This window comes from Coregonus clupeaformis, chromosome 15 (genome assembly GCF_020615455.1).
Source record: "Coregonus clupeaformis isolate EN_2021a chromosome 15, ASM2061545v1, whole genome shotgun sequence".
NCBI lineage: Eukaryota > Metazoa > Chordata > Actinopteri > Salmoniformes > Salmonidae > Coregonus > Coregonus clupeaformis.
The window spans coordinates 51,610,592-51,624,973 of NC_059206.1; the positions used below are offsets into that span (position 1 = coordinate 51,610,592).

A 14,382-nucleotide genomic window follows, 5' to 3' on the forward strand; every position below is an offset into this window, starting at 1 on the left:
CAGACATAAACCCCATCCAGCTGGTTTGGGATGAACTGGGCAGAATGGTGAAAGCAAAGCAACCTACAAGTGCAACACATTTGTGGGAACTTCTGCAACAGTGTTGGGAAGAACTTTCCGAACAATATTTGATTTCCATTGTAGAAAGAATGCCACGAGTGTGTTCGGCTGTTATGTCTGCAAAAGGTAGCTACTTTGATGAGTCAAAAATGTAGATTACATTTTGTTAAACAAAACGATTCCATGATTTATTTTTTGTCTCCAATTGTTTATTTGTTCTATGCTTTAATTTCAGAGTACATTAAGACATTAAACTGTGTGAATTTCAATAAAAACTGGAAAAATTGAGGTGTTCTAAAACTTTTGACCAGTAGTGTGTATATATATATATTTTTTACAAATAACCGTTCAAATACTCAAATAAAGGTAATTGTTTGGGGCTGTGTATTTGAAAATACTATTTTAAATAACAAATACTCAAATACACATGTATTTAAACCCAGGTCTGGTAACTTCTTTCATTTCTATCAGGTTGTTTGATCTATGTTTGTTTGTAATTTTAAGGTTTTAACCACGAGCTGAAGACAAATATACATTTTATGAAACATTTTAACAGACGTAAAGGTCCAATGCAACTGTTTTTATGTCAATATCAATTTATTTCTGGGTAACAATTAAGTACCTTAGTGTGATTGTTTTCAATTAATATGGTCAAAAAGAAACAAAAATAGCTTCTTAGCAAAGAGCAATTTCTCAAGCAAGAATTTAGTTAGGACTGTCTGGAAGTGCACTGAGTGGGGAGGGGAAAACTAGCTGTTATTGACAGAGAGGTTTGGAACTGTCTTTTTTATTGGTCTATTAACTCTTATACCGCCTGGTGATGTCACCAGGCAGGCCAAAACTCCATCCCACCAAAACAGGTTGAAATTTCAGGCGGTCTTACACTAAAAGGGCATTATCATAATTTCACAATTTCACATTTTTATTCCAACCTCATAATGTGGATATATATATAAAACACAGGAAAATTATGTTTTTGACTGCACTGGGCCTTAAAGATTTAGTGACAAGTCTAGTGAGTAAGATGACTACAGATGAACTATTTTTATATTTTTATGATCTATTGATGATCTGATTTTTGTGTATGAACCGTCGACTGTTGCTGTTTTGTACTGCTAGTTGATTTTACTACTTATATTGTTGATCGTCGTCTTTTTGTCTTTGTGACTGTGTTGCAATGATTTGACAAGAGAGTATTTCTTATTTTATCTTAAGGTCCAGTACCTGTTAGAGAAGGACAGCTTCGACTCCATACCTGAACTGGTGAGGTTCTACGTGGCCGGGCGGCAGCCTATCTCCCAGCCCAGTGGAGCCCAGATCTACTGTCCAATCATACGCACCCTACCCCTGCGCTACTTGGAGGCCACGTTTGCCTTAGCCAATAGCAGGCACGGCCTGGCCCACTCACCGTCCAGTCAGAGAGGAGCGTACATCAAGAGGCGGAGCGTAACCATGAACGACGGATTGACAACGGAGAAGCTGATACCTCACAGGTGAGAGAGGAGAGATGGACTGACATAGTATCATTATTACACTCTCCTCTTCTTCTCTACATTCTTGTTCAGTGTGTGTGTGTGTGTGTGTGTGTGTGTGTGTGTGTGTGTGTCTCAGTGGTGTAAAGCAGATGTTTCATTGCCCATTCATTCCCATTGTGCGGTCAGTGATGTGGAGTCGATCTGTCCAGTGGAACCACCAGTTCTCCCAGAACCAGTAGCTACACCAAAGCCAGAAGTGAAGGCTGCTGTCGTGGGGTGCAGGTGGTGTGTGTAAGCCCATTTGGGTCAGAACACCGGTGTTATGACAGACCCCTTCCCACTCTCACCCCCTACCTCTGATTCACTGAGAGCATGTTAGATCAGAGCCATACTTTAGACTCTGTACAATATGGCTCCATACTAAGCTAGTTGCTACCCAAGTCACTCTGACACTGAACTGTCTGCACATCCTTATAATGCATGACTGTCTGTTTCCTCTTCCTCTGCACAGCAACCCGAGGTCAAGCTGAGAGGTCAAGCTTAGCCTGGTCACAGATCTGTTTGTGCGGTCTTGTCAACTTGTATGGTCATTGTCCATACAAGTTGGCCTCCCGAGTGGCGCAGTGGTCTAAGGCACTAGCTGTGCCACTAGAGATCCTGGTTCGAATCTAGGCTCTGTCGTAGCCGGCCGCGACCGGGAGACCCATGGGGCGGCGCACAATTCGTCCAGGGTAGGGGAGGGAATGGCCGGCAGGGATGTAGCTCAGTTGGTAAAGCATGGCGTTTGCAACGCCAGGGTTGTGGGTTTGATTCCCACGGGGGGTATGAAATTTTTTTAAATAATAATAATGTATGCACTCACTAACTGTAAGTCGCTCTGGATAAGAGTGTCTGCTAAATGACTAAAAATGTTTTTTTTAAATTGTCATGCCAAACATGACATGACAGTGACCATATGAATTGGCCATGCAGTGCAAACAGATCTTGGACAAGGATAAGGTTGACCTGTGTTTCACCTCTTATTAGTAGACCAATAGTGCAAAATGTATACCTGGCACTTAAGTTAAAATATAGACTTTTGGAGCATTAATCAAATCAAAATAATCATATGACAACTCTCACGCTGTTCATGGGAACCCAGCCATATAAAAACCAATCGAAAATGACTGTGTTGGTTTGTGTTTGCAGCCCTTCTACTATTCACAACCACAAGGATGCGATGAGGAACTGTGCCATGAGTATGGATCAGATCCAGGAGTACCGCTGTCCCCTGTCTCCTGTAGGAGAAACACCTCTCTCCCCAGCATACAGCCACAGTGAGTGTTAATGTCATGGAGATGCAGATTATTTTATAACGTGGTGATGTGGTGCGTTTGATTGAGCCTGCCTGTCTACAGTGTAAGATGGGTAGGGTTGGGGTTTGTACTTTTGAGACTATTCCATTAGTTCCATTGCCCCAGGCAAGCTCAATCAAGCACAGCTAAAAAAAACATTACTAAATTAACCCACGTATTGAATATAAAATACATGTGTGTAACCCCCCGCTTATCTCCCCAGTCCACAGACACAGAACCCAGTCAGGGGGTAGAGTTCTGGCCGTGGTGCCCCCCTCCCCAGTCCTGAGACGCTCCAGCGACCCCCAGCTCAGCCCTGGCTCCAACAACAACCTACCTGACATGCTAGCCGCCAGCTCCCACTCCACCCCGGCCCACTGCTCCTACCCAGCCCCAGCAGGGGGCTCTGAAACAGAGGGAAGCTACTGCGACCTCAGGCCCTCCCCGGCCCCATGTCCTGGGGCTCCATGTGCTGCCGGCATGCCCCCCACACCTCCAGCTAAGAGCTACGTGGAGCGGCTGCGTGTGGAGGAGGGCCGAGGGCCTGCCCCAGGGAGGGAGGACGGTGCAGGGGCTGGGGGAGAGGCGTTCAGCGCCCCCCTGGTGGAGACTGCCTCCTCCTTCAGACCAGGGAAGTACCTGTCACCCCTGATCCCCCAGGAGAACAAGCCCTTAGAGATGAGCATACTGAAGAGAGTCAAGGAGTTGTTGGCTGAGGTGGACGCTAGGACGGCTGCTAAACACATCACCATGGCTGACTGCACGGTATGGACACGCATGCATACAGTATGGACACACACCCATAGGACTCTGAATAGGGTTATAAGGGCAGTATTCTGGCATTGTGTACCTTGGACCTCTGAACGTAACTCAGTAATGTCACTAATCCTCTACTGTCAGCCACTCTACTCTGTCACAGAGTGTTGCTCAATTAACTCCTCTTAATGGTAGAGCAGCAGAGAGCAACCTGAGGTTAATACAGGGATGACTATGCTATCCTCAGCACTATTTACTCCACTCATTATTTGATAAGATTTGAATTAAGAGCCAATTAACCACCCGTCTCAGTGACCATGAATACATTAAGATAGAAATTACAATAAAACATTCCTCTCCCACTCCCTTCCTATCTCCTCTCTCTCCCTCTTCTCTCTCCTCTCTCCTCCCCTCCCCTCTCCTTCCCTCCCTCTCTGCTTCCTTCACTCACTCCTTCCCTCTATGTTGTGCTTCCTCCTTCTGTCTGTCTGCAGGTTGCTAGGATACTGGGCGTTACCAAGGAGATGCAGAGGATGATGGGAGTAGGTTCAGGACTGGAGCTTTTGACTCTACCTCACGGACATCAGCTGAGACTGGACCTACTGGAGAGGTAAGGGTTAATAATAATATAATATGTAGGGTTGTGGTTGCGGCGAGGGTTGAACTGGGATGTGGACATGAAGCTAGGGTTAGGGTTAGCTGAGACTGGACCTGATGGAGAGGTAAGGGTTCAGTTCAATGCTGGACATACAACAGCCAGAGAGTATACGTTGTGAAAATGAAATGTCCCTCCCGTCATAGTCTCGTCCACCAGACGACTCTTTCTATGTCGCAATTAGCCTGGGGACGAGTTAACTCTCGTCATTAGAAGTCAGTTCTGCTCCTCAACCAAGACTGTGTCCTCATCTACCTTTCTCAACATCTCTCGCTTCCTTCATCTACCATCCTGCCCCCCCTCCCCCTGTCCTCCCCAGGTTCTACACTATGTCTATAATGATGGCTGTGGACCTGCTGGGGTGTACAGGCAGTACGGAGGAGAGGGCTGCTCTGCTCCATAAGACCATCCAGCTGGCTGCAGAACTCAAGAGCAACCTGGGGAACATGTTCGGCTTTGCTGCTGTGATGAGAGCACTGGAGCTGCCACAGGTATATGGACATACAGCACACACACACACACACACACACACACACACACACACACACATACACACACACATCATAATTATCTTTTAATTGGCATTACTCATGCTGTTCTATCTCTCTGTCAGATTTCTCGCCTGGAGCAGACATGGATGACGTTGCGTCAGAGACATACAGAGGGAGCCATCCTCTATGAGAAGAAGCTCAAGCCCTTCATGAAGAACATGAACGATGGCAAAGGTATGGAGCTGGTGGCTCAGATAGCACTTTTATAAGGCACTCTGTCACAGGAGAGCACAGCGCACAAAGCATGATGTATATCTCACGGTGAAGGAATGAAAAGATGAATCATTATTGAAAAGTCTCAAGATAGACTCTTCTATCTGAGTGTCTCTCTACCTGTCTACTATATGTTATATAGTATTTCAGTGACCAGTGTTTCTAACTCTCTGTATCTGTGTGTCCTCTGTGTATATTTAAGAGAGCAGTGTGCTGTCCAACACATCCTTCCCTCACGTGGTTTGTCTGCTGTCTCTGCTGGAGAGGGGTGTGGCCGTGGGGGAGGGGCCAGGGGCGGGGATAGAACCCTGGGAGAATGTGGAGGCGGGCGTTGATGTCGTGATGTCACACCTGGAGGCGGCCCGGACCATCGCTCACCACGGGGGGCTGTACCGCACCAACGCTGAGACCAAACTACAAGGTAAGGGTTCGGTGTGTGTGTCTGTGTCTCTCTGTGTGTGTGGTGTCACTGGTGTGTGTGTGGTGTCACTGGTGTGTGTGTTTGACTTGCACACACAAGGCCAGTTTCCCGGACCCAGGTCACTGTCTGAAGCTAAGAGAATCTCATTCACAGTGGCGACCCGTCATTCAGGGCAGGTGGGGCAGAGCCGCATACAAACATGTTCTCTTTTTTGCTTTCTTGAGTAAGGCAGCTCCAAAATGCAGGTGTTTCACCCTAGATCAATGCTTTCTGTGGTGAAGGGGCAGCCAGCGGAAAATACAGAGCAGAGGGGTTGTTAATCTTCTCTAGTTGCGCCGTGATTGGCTCAGTGTTCTGTCACTCATGGGGACACTACGTCACCGCAAAATCTGACAGCTTGGAAGTTCAAGCCCCCTTGGGTGCTGCCATAGATTTACATTAGATGTGCCCATCCAAGAAGGCTCAATGTCATTGGCCACAGATAGAATGACGTCAAATCATGTTATATCTACCGTAGCTTTGATTGGACTGATCATGTCGACATCATACTTTCAAAATCTTAGCTGGCAAGCTAGACAAGCAGTCATCATCATGAATCACGTCGACAATCTACTGGCAAATCCTTTTCAATCCTTGTCATATGAAGAGAAATTATAGATAAAACATATCGGTGCTCATCGGCCATTGGTCATAAACATTACACAACAATTTGGAAATCGCAAATTCAACAATGAGTGGTTTGGAAAGAATCAGTGGCTAACTGCAAGCGTTGCAAAGCAATCCCTATTTTGCTTCCCCTGCCTGCTATTCAGTGGAGACGGTATGTGGTCCAAGTCTGGGTTTAAGGGTCTCTTTTCCAAGCTTAAAAGGATAAACATTCACACCCAACACCATGGGCCAGAAAAGGTTGAATACATCGGCCATGCTGTCAAGCCAGCATGACTTCTGCCACGTTCAAAACAATTGGAAACTTGGAACTGGGAAATCTCAGACTTCAGTGAGTTCAAGACAACTGGGAACTCAGGAAATACATTTTGAAGGGTCATCCAACTCGGAATTTCAAGTCGGGAACTCTGGCTTCTTTCTAGAGCTCCGACCTGAAGATCCCTGACGTCATGATTCGACCATGTTTTTTTCAGAGTTCCCAGTTGTGTTGAAAGCACCATCAATCCAGAGAATGCCAGACTTTGATAACAAAGTTTCATCACAAAATTTCCCCACAAGAAGGGCCGCTGCGCCACCTTCCTGTTCAAGTGAGCACAGCACAACTGTGAGTCCAAAAATGTATTGTATGCTGCTGCATAAATGATGTAATATGCTAGGGAGATGTGTATACTGTCGCTAAGAAAGTAATACTAAGTGTATGTTGTGTAGTAAGCTGTTAGTAGCCCATGTGCCTCACCCTAATAATTTGGTCCCTTTCCCCCTCATAACTTAGCCTACTGTTCTGACTTGATGGTGCACATGTAGCCTATAGCCTGTTTTAGAGGAATGTCATCATAGAATATTGTAAGAGTTTTCATTGTCTGGTTATATGACCCCTTTATTTATCCTACGGTTCTGACTTGGTGTACAGGGAGAATACTGTAAGAACGGCCCATGTTCTGAATTCTGTCGCTGTACATTTAAAACATGCTGAACAAATAGTTATATTGACTATGTCCATCTTAGCTCGCTCCTTAATGTCTTAATCGAAATTACGGATTGCCTCTTATCCGCTCATCGTCCCCCATAGTTTGTACATCTCAATTGTCAGTAGAAACCACATTTGTTTAAGCAAGTCAGCCGTATCAGCTATGTTTTTTTAAAAGGCAGTAAATGAGGCTGAATGAACTGTTTCGCTGCCAGACAAGGATCTGCTGATAGCCATATGTAGCAGTGGTAAGGATTCACTACATGGTGCTGAAAAGAAAACTCTGCTGTTGGGACAGCTTTATGTAGGCCCTAACAGTTTGTGGGCACCGTTTGTCACCGTTATAGTGCAATTGTGTAGTGGCTTTACCGGCATGCATCCAAACATTTTTGGGGAGTTTGCCCCACCAAGATTTACATTCTAAAATCGCCACTGCTCATTCATCATTCGAGAATCACAGACTCATCAATCTCCATCAGAAGTGCTTTTTAGTCTAGTGATAGGATTAGGCTTAATCCAGGTCCAGGAAACTGTCCATGGAGTATATAATAGTATTATAGAGTAGAGTGCTGTGTCAGTTTTATTGACATATTATTATGGACTAACCACTAAGGCCTTGTCTGAGTAGTGTCTGGTGTGCATTGATTTATTTGACTGAGTAATAACTGTAGTATTGCGTTACATCTCAAGTTGTTATGTTGGTCCTTGATGCTGAGGCATCATAATATCTGACGGTGTGGGTGTGTTCAATATGATGTATGTTATGCTTCATTGTCATTGATCTGAAATAATGATTGAGGTGTTGTGTTGTGTACACCTGTGGTGGTGATGGTTACAGTATGTTTACATTGATCATTTGTTCTTATTGATTCCAGTCCCTGCCGATGACTGGTGTTTTGAGCAGGATGTCAATAGCTACCTTAACTAGCCTGTGTTTTCCACAATGTCTTTAATATTGATCTCTCTTCTCTTCTTTTATCTTCTCTCGTATGTTCTGTTTTGTTCTGTCTCCTCTCCTCTCCTCTCCTCTCCTCTCCTCTCCTCTCCTCTCCTCTCCTCTCCTCTCCTCTCCTCTCCTCTCCTCTCCTCTCCTCTCCTCCTCCTCCTCGTCTCCTCCACCAGGCTTCCAGGAGAGAGAGGAGGTTCTGGAGATCTTCCGGACAGAGTTCCAGATGAGGTTGCTATGGGGAAGCAGGGGTTCGGAGGGCAGCCAATCAGAACGCTATGAGAAGTTCGACAAAGTCCTGACCGCTCTGTCTCACAAGCTGGAGCCTCCTGTACGCCACAGCGAACTATAGCACCCATCTCACTGAACACCCCTATACACAGCACTGCGCTCACAGTGGTACAACCTGCCTCCCCATACTGCAAGGCACCTTGATGTGGATGTCCAAAGTGAATAAGAGGGGATGAGGCCGCTAACAGGGACAAAAGAGTGGACTTAGAGAAGACGGGAGGCGAGAAGGAGCATCTCACTGTATATCCCAAAAAAAGGCACAAAGGGCTTTTTCAGAGCTCTTCAATAGGCTGTAATGTTTCCCTCCCTAAATGCTGAAAGACAGAGTGGGTCGAGGAGGAGTGGGAAATGGGGTATTATTCTACCCATCAGCAAGCTACAAAGAACTACAGGTACGGTGTGCGCTGAGGGTCAAACAGTGCAGGAGAGGTTGGATCTAGCTGTTCTCTGGTTGATCACATGAAGCTCTGATCTGTCTTCAACGCCTTCATTATTACCTCTCCTATTACATCTGTACTTACCGGTTCATTGTCACACACTGTTCTGTCAGAGAGCAATAGTAAACACAATGTGTGTGTGTGTTCTGTCTGACCTAAAGAGACAGTCATATTTAACACAATGTGTGTGTACTTCAGGACACCTGTACCATAGAGATTCACATCTCTATTTATTTTTTCTTTGTTTTATTTGACCTTTAACTAGGCAAGTCAGTTAAGAAAAAATTCTTATTTACAATGACGGCCTACACCGGCCAAACCCGGACGATGCTGGGCCAATTGTGCGCCGCCCTATGGGACTCCCAATCACGGCCAGTTGTGATACAGCCTGGAATCGAACCAGGGGGTCTGTAGTGACGCCTCAAGCACTGAGATACAGTGCCTTAGACCGCTGCGCCACTCGGGAGCCCTCAATGACCTCTGACCTGTATCATCTGACCTCAGCTTTAGACTGAGAGGTTGTGTGTTCTAGAATCTGTTCTTCTTGTATAGACTCTCTGCATGGCTGCCATTCATTCATTACATAGTCCATCAGGTCCCCTGTTGATGACACATGCAGTGTGCTCATACAGCTCATACAGACAGACAGACACTTATCTGCTCCATAACACATGTAATAATATATGTTGCCACATCATATCAGCTGTTTGAGGCATACTTAGCATTTCTCTCTGTGGATTTTGTTTGTGTGCTGTTCAGAAGCAGTTATCTTATTGAGGCTCTTCTGAGAAGCATCCACCCCCCTCTCCTCTTCTAATTTCTGACATGTCATTAATGTTTCATGATGACTGTCCCATTTACATCATATGAGCATTTTTGCCTTGTCCTCACTTGTCACAAACACACCATTAGAAATATCCTTAAAGCACTCTGTGTGAATTATTGTACTTCAGGCACATTTGTTATACAGTGAGGGGAAAAAGTATTTGATCCCCTGCTGATTTTGTACATTTGCCCACTGACAAAGGCATGATCAGTCTATAATTTTAATGGTAGGTTTATGTGAACAGTGAGACAGAATAACAACAAAAAATCGAGAAAAACGCATGTCAAAAATGTTATAAATTGATTTGCATTTTAATGAGGGAAATAAGTATTTGACCCCTCTGCAAAACATTACTTAGTACTTGGTGGCAAAACCCTTGTTGGCAATCACAGAGGTCAGACGTTTCTTGTAGTTGGCCACCAGTTTTGCACACATCTCAGGAGGGATTTTGTCTCACTCCTCTTTGCAGATCTTCTCCAAGTCATTAAGGTTTCGAGCCTGACGTTTGGCAACTCGAACCTTCAGCTCCCTCCACAGATTTTCTCTGGGATTAAGGTCTGGAGACTGGCTAGGCCACTCCAGGACCTTAATGTGCTTCTTCTTGAGCCACTCCTTTGTTGCCTTGGCCGTGTGTTTTGGGTCATTGTCATCTTGGAATACCCATCCACGACCCATTTTCAATGCCCTGGCTGAGGGAAGGAGGTTCTCACCCAAGATTTGACGGTACATGGCCCCATCCATCGTCCCTTTGATGCGGTAAAGTTGTCCTGTCCCCTTAGCAGAAAAACACCCCCAAAGCATAATGTTTCCACCTCCATGTTTGACGGTGGGGATGGTGTTCTTGGGGTCATAGGCAGCATTCCTCCCCCTCCAAACACTGCGAGTTGAGTTGATGCCAAAGAGCTCGATTTTGGTCTCATCTGACCACAACACTTTCACCCAGTTCTCCTCTGAATCATTCAGATGTTCATTGGCAAACTTCAGACGGGCCTGTATATGTGCTTTCTTGAGCAGGGGGACCTTGCGGGCGCTGCAGGATTTCAGTCCTTCACGGCGTAGTGTGTTACCAATTGTTTTCTTGGTGACTATGGTCCCAGCTGCCTTTAGATCATTGACAAGAACCTCCCGTGTAGTTTTGGGCTGATTCCTCACCGTTCTCATGATCATTGCAACTCCATGAGGTGAGATCTTGCATGGAGCCCCAGGCCGAGGGAGATTGACAGTTATTTTGTGTTTCTTCCATTTGCGAATAATTGCACCAACTGTTGTCACCTTCTCACCAAGCTGATTGGCGATGGTCTTGTAGCCCATTCCAGCCTTGTGTAGGTCTACAACCTTGTCCCTGACATCCTTGGAGAGCTCTTTGGTCTTGGCCATGGTGGAGAGTTTGGAATCTGATTGATTGATTGCTTCTGTGGACAGGTGTCTTTTATACAGGTAACAAACTGAGATTAGGAGCACTCCCTTTAAGAGTGTGCTCCTAATCTCAGCTCGTTACCTGTATAAAAGACACCTGGGAGCCAGAAATCTTTCTGATTGAGAGGGGGTCAAATACTTATTTCCCTCATTAAAATACAAATCAATTTATAACATTTTTGACATGCGTTTTTCTGGATTTTGTTGTTGTTATTCTGTTCAAATTCTGTTCAAATAAACCTACCATTAAAATTATAGACTGATAATTTCTTTGTCAGTGGGCAAACGTACAAAATCAGCAGGGGACCAAATACTTTTTTTTCCCTCACTGTACATGTAAAAACACTGACTACTATTTTCTTTAACTTTATTTTTATTTTATTTTTCTGAGTGATTTTATTCCTGACAGGCAGATTTAGTTGACATGGTGACATGTTTGAAGACATTGTTGACATGTTTGAAGACTTTGTTGACATGGTAACATAACATGTTTGAGCCTCTGCTCTTGCCATATAGGATTCAGGTTTTAACCGGTGTGAATTAATGTGCTTTAGTTTGAAAGTGACCAGAACGTTCTCAGGGCAAAATGGAGGCCCCCTCAGACCTAGCCTGATCCCAGACCTGTGTGTGCTGTCTTCTTGCCAACTCCTATGGTCATTGTCAGCCAAAGAAACTATAGGAGTTTGCAAAACAACATAAATAGATGTGGGATCAGGCTCCCTCAGACCCCCTCAGTGACTGTATGATGTGTTTTGCTTTGTATGTATGATAACGTGTTTGATATGATATGGACAGAGTGTTGAAAAGGACATTATACATTAAAACCATCAAAAGCGTTTTGATTTCACATATTCACTGTAGTATCGTGCGATTTTCACTCACTCAAATTCATAAAATGTTCTCTTTAAATTGTATTGTTGCTGAATTTCCATGTAAAATGCAACATCAACATGAGGGCTTAAAGGAATCTGCCAACTTCCTTGGAACTAAATACATTGTGATGTTTGACCTTTGATCGAATAATACCTGGCAACCTTTCCTCTGCCGACTCCTAAGCAGTGTTACGTTGAAACACAAAAGCACTATGAATGAAGATCATGATTATTTTATTTGCGATGTGTTTGATGAGTGTCAGTGTCTGCTGATTGATTTCCAATCCATGATGTATTTAGGCCTGAGATAGAGAGCTGACTCTCAGATCTATGCAATCACTTTAATTAATAAATTAATACATTAATTAAGAGTCCCATAGAAAACAAGCAGAGTAGACACTGCTGCCCCTGAGGATGTGAGTTGAGTTGTGTACTACTGGGAAGAATCCACTTGAACACCCCTCTAACTGGTATTTACTACTGGGAAACTCGTCTATCATCCCTGAGCTCCGACTTCTCCCACAAGCTGACCTCTGACGTCACCTACTAAGAACATTACCTCAATAACAGCATTTTTGACAGTTAAATGCAACAACAAAACATTATTCATAAAAAGCAATCTATAAATATGTGTTTTGAACACTATAATTTGTTTACAAGCATGATAGCTGTACTTTTAGTTTATGGTTGCAGGTTGTTGGCCATTAGCCAATCAGCATTTCTCAACGAGTTCAAAGCACGTGAATGCATCCAACTGGTATATACGACTTCACAACTGGTAATTACCACCTTCCCACTTGGTTATGAATGCAGCATAAGTGCCAGCCAGCCAGAAAGTGCATCCCAGGTCGTATTCATTAGGCACCAAAGGAAAACCTACTGAAACGCGGAGAGATTATCAATTTTGTTTTTTTGTTGCAAAACATTTTGCTACAGTGTGCCCTAATGAACACGACCCCAATCAGCCAGCGAGAATAAAGAAGGGGAGAGCCAAAGTCCAATTGCGAATTGCCTCTCCTGTCCAGTAGAGGGCACTATTGTTCAGTCAGCAAAAAATACAAAAAACAGGGAATCTTTAATTGAATCTTTTTTGAGTGTTTTTTCGATTATTAATAAAGCCTACTGGTTTAGGAACGATTTGATGATGTAATTATGTTTGTCTCACCTTATGTTGTACAGATTACATGTGTGCTTTTTTCCTGTTGTAAATAGTCATTCTGAAATGATGAACCTGTAAAGAAAAAGGACAAAAAACTCCCATGTCTGTGACCCCATGTTTTTTTATGTACTGTACATAATGGTTCATTTGTTTTTCAAATAAAATAAAGCTTGAGTCAATGACGCTTGTATGACTTGATTCTATTTACTCATATTCTATGTGTTCAGGGTACTAACCGCTAGATGGTAGCACTGCCTCACTAACATTGATTCAGAGTGAGAGTCGCATCATCATCCCTGAATTGATCCTTGTCTTGCTACTTGAGTACACAGTGTTTCAGATAGCTTCATGGGTACAGACATCAGTGCAGTTAAAAGGTGTTGCATACTAGTGAGATACTTAGAACTACTTGACATCAAAGAAGATGTGATGAGTTTCCATTTTAAAATGTCTGGCGAACTGTAAAATGTCTGGCTATGCTGCCATCCTGTGTGTGTGTGTGTGTGTGTGTGTGTGTGTGTGTGTGTGTGTGTGTGTGTGTGTGTGTGTGTGTGTGTGTGTGTGTGTTTGTGTGTGTGTGTGTGTGCACGTGCGTGTGCGTGTGTTCGCCTGTATTTGAGCTATGGAGCATGTGCACTGCGGCTGAGGGCAGGGAATGAGTATTAGATAACGGGGGTGCGTCAGGGTCACGTGACTCTATATTGTCAGGGCGGGCGGGGACAAGATGGTGGAGATGGTGGTGAACAGAACAGGCAGAGCAGTGTGTGTGCGTGCGTGTGTTAGAGTAAGGTGGTGGTAGAGATGGGGGGAGGAAGGAGAGTATAGCACACAGAAGTTCAGCGTCAGACTCAGACCATGCAGCTGTGGGCCACTGCCAGTCACAGAAGGGGCGCTCTGAGTTGCACTGTGTGGCACAATGACGCAGCCATTCCCTCAGCCCTGGTTAGGACGAGACAAGAGAGACAGGGGCACTGCCGCCGATGTCCCCCATGCAGCCCTCACTGTCTCTCCCCCTCCCCCACGCCAAGAAGACGATGTGGCCAGGCTGTCTCTCATACGTCAGTGTGAGCCTGTGTGAGTCAAAGGCTTGGGAGGCAGAGAAACAATCTCAAACATACGTTTTATTCTGGTTAAACTATTACAAAAGGCCATGAGGAAATGCCAGCTAGCAAGTGTTTTACTGTTGAGGAAGTGAGGAAAGGAGTTTATATATTTTCATATTAGTTATATAACCTACGCAGCAGTAACTATGGGGGGTGTAAATGACAATAGGCCACACAGAGTGCATTCTCACTGCTATCCCCTACCTCCAAGATCCATGTAACATGTTAATTCTT

The 14,382-nt window shown here is 44.6% G+C and overlaps 1 protein-coding gene across 3 annotated transcripts in view; it reads left to right on the top strand.

Annotated features, from left to right (window-relative positions):
- Window positions 1-9,100, top strand: part of sh2d3ca (SH2 domain containing 3Ca) — a 40,910-nt gene extending 31,810 nt beyond the window's left edge. For all 3 annotated transcript variants that reach the window (XM_045225407.1, XM_041899007.2, XM_045225406.1), the window contains exons 4-11: window positions 1,276-1,553; window positions 2,724-2,851; window positions 3,093-3,634; window positions 4,120-4,235; window positions 4,600-4,771; window positions 4,894-5,005; window positions 5,247-5,465; window positions 8,221-9,100. In XM_045225407.1, coding sequence (XP_045081342.1) covers window positions 1,276-1,553; window positions 2,724-2,851; window positions 3,093-3,634; window positions 4,120-4,235; window positions 4,600-4,771; window positions 4,894-5,005; window positions 5,247-5,465; window positions 8,221-8,396 — 1,743 coding nt within the window. In that variant the 3' untranslated portion in view covers window positions 8,397-9,100. The remainder of the gene's footprint in view (window positions 1-1,275; window positions 1,554-2,723; window positions 2,852-3,092; window positions 3,635-4,119; window positions 4,236-4,599; window positions 4,772-4,893; window positions 5,006-5,246; window positions 5,466-8,220) is intronic.
- Window positions 9,101-14,382: the final 5,282 nt, after the last annotated feature.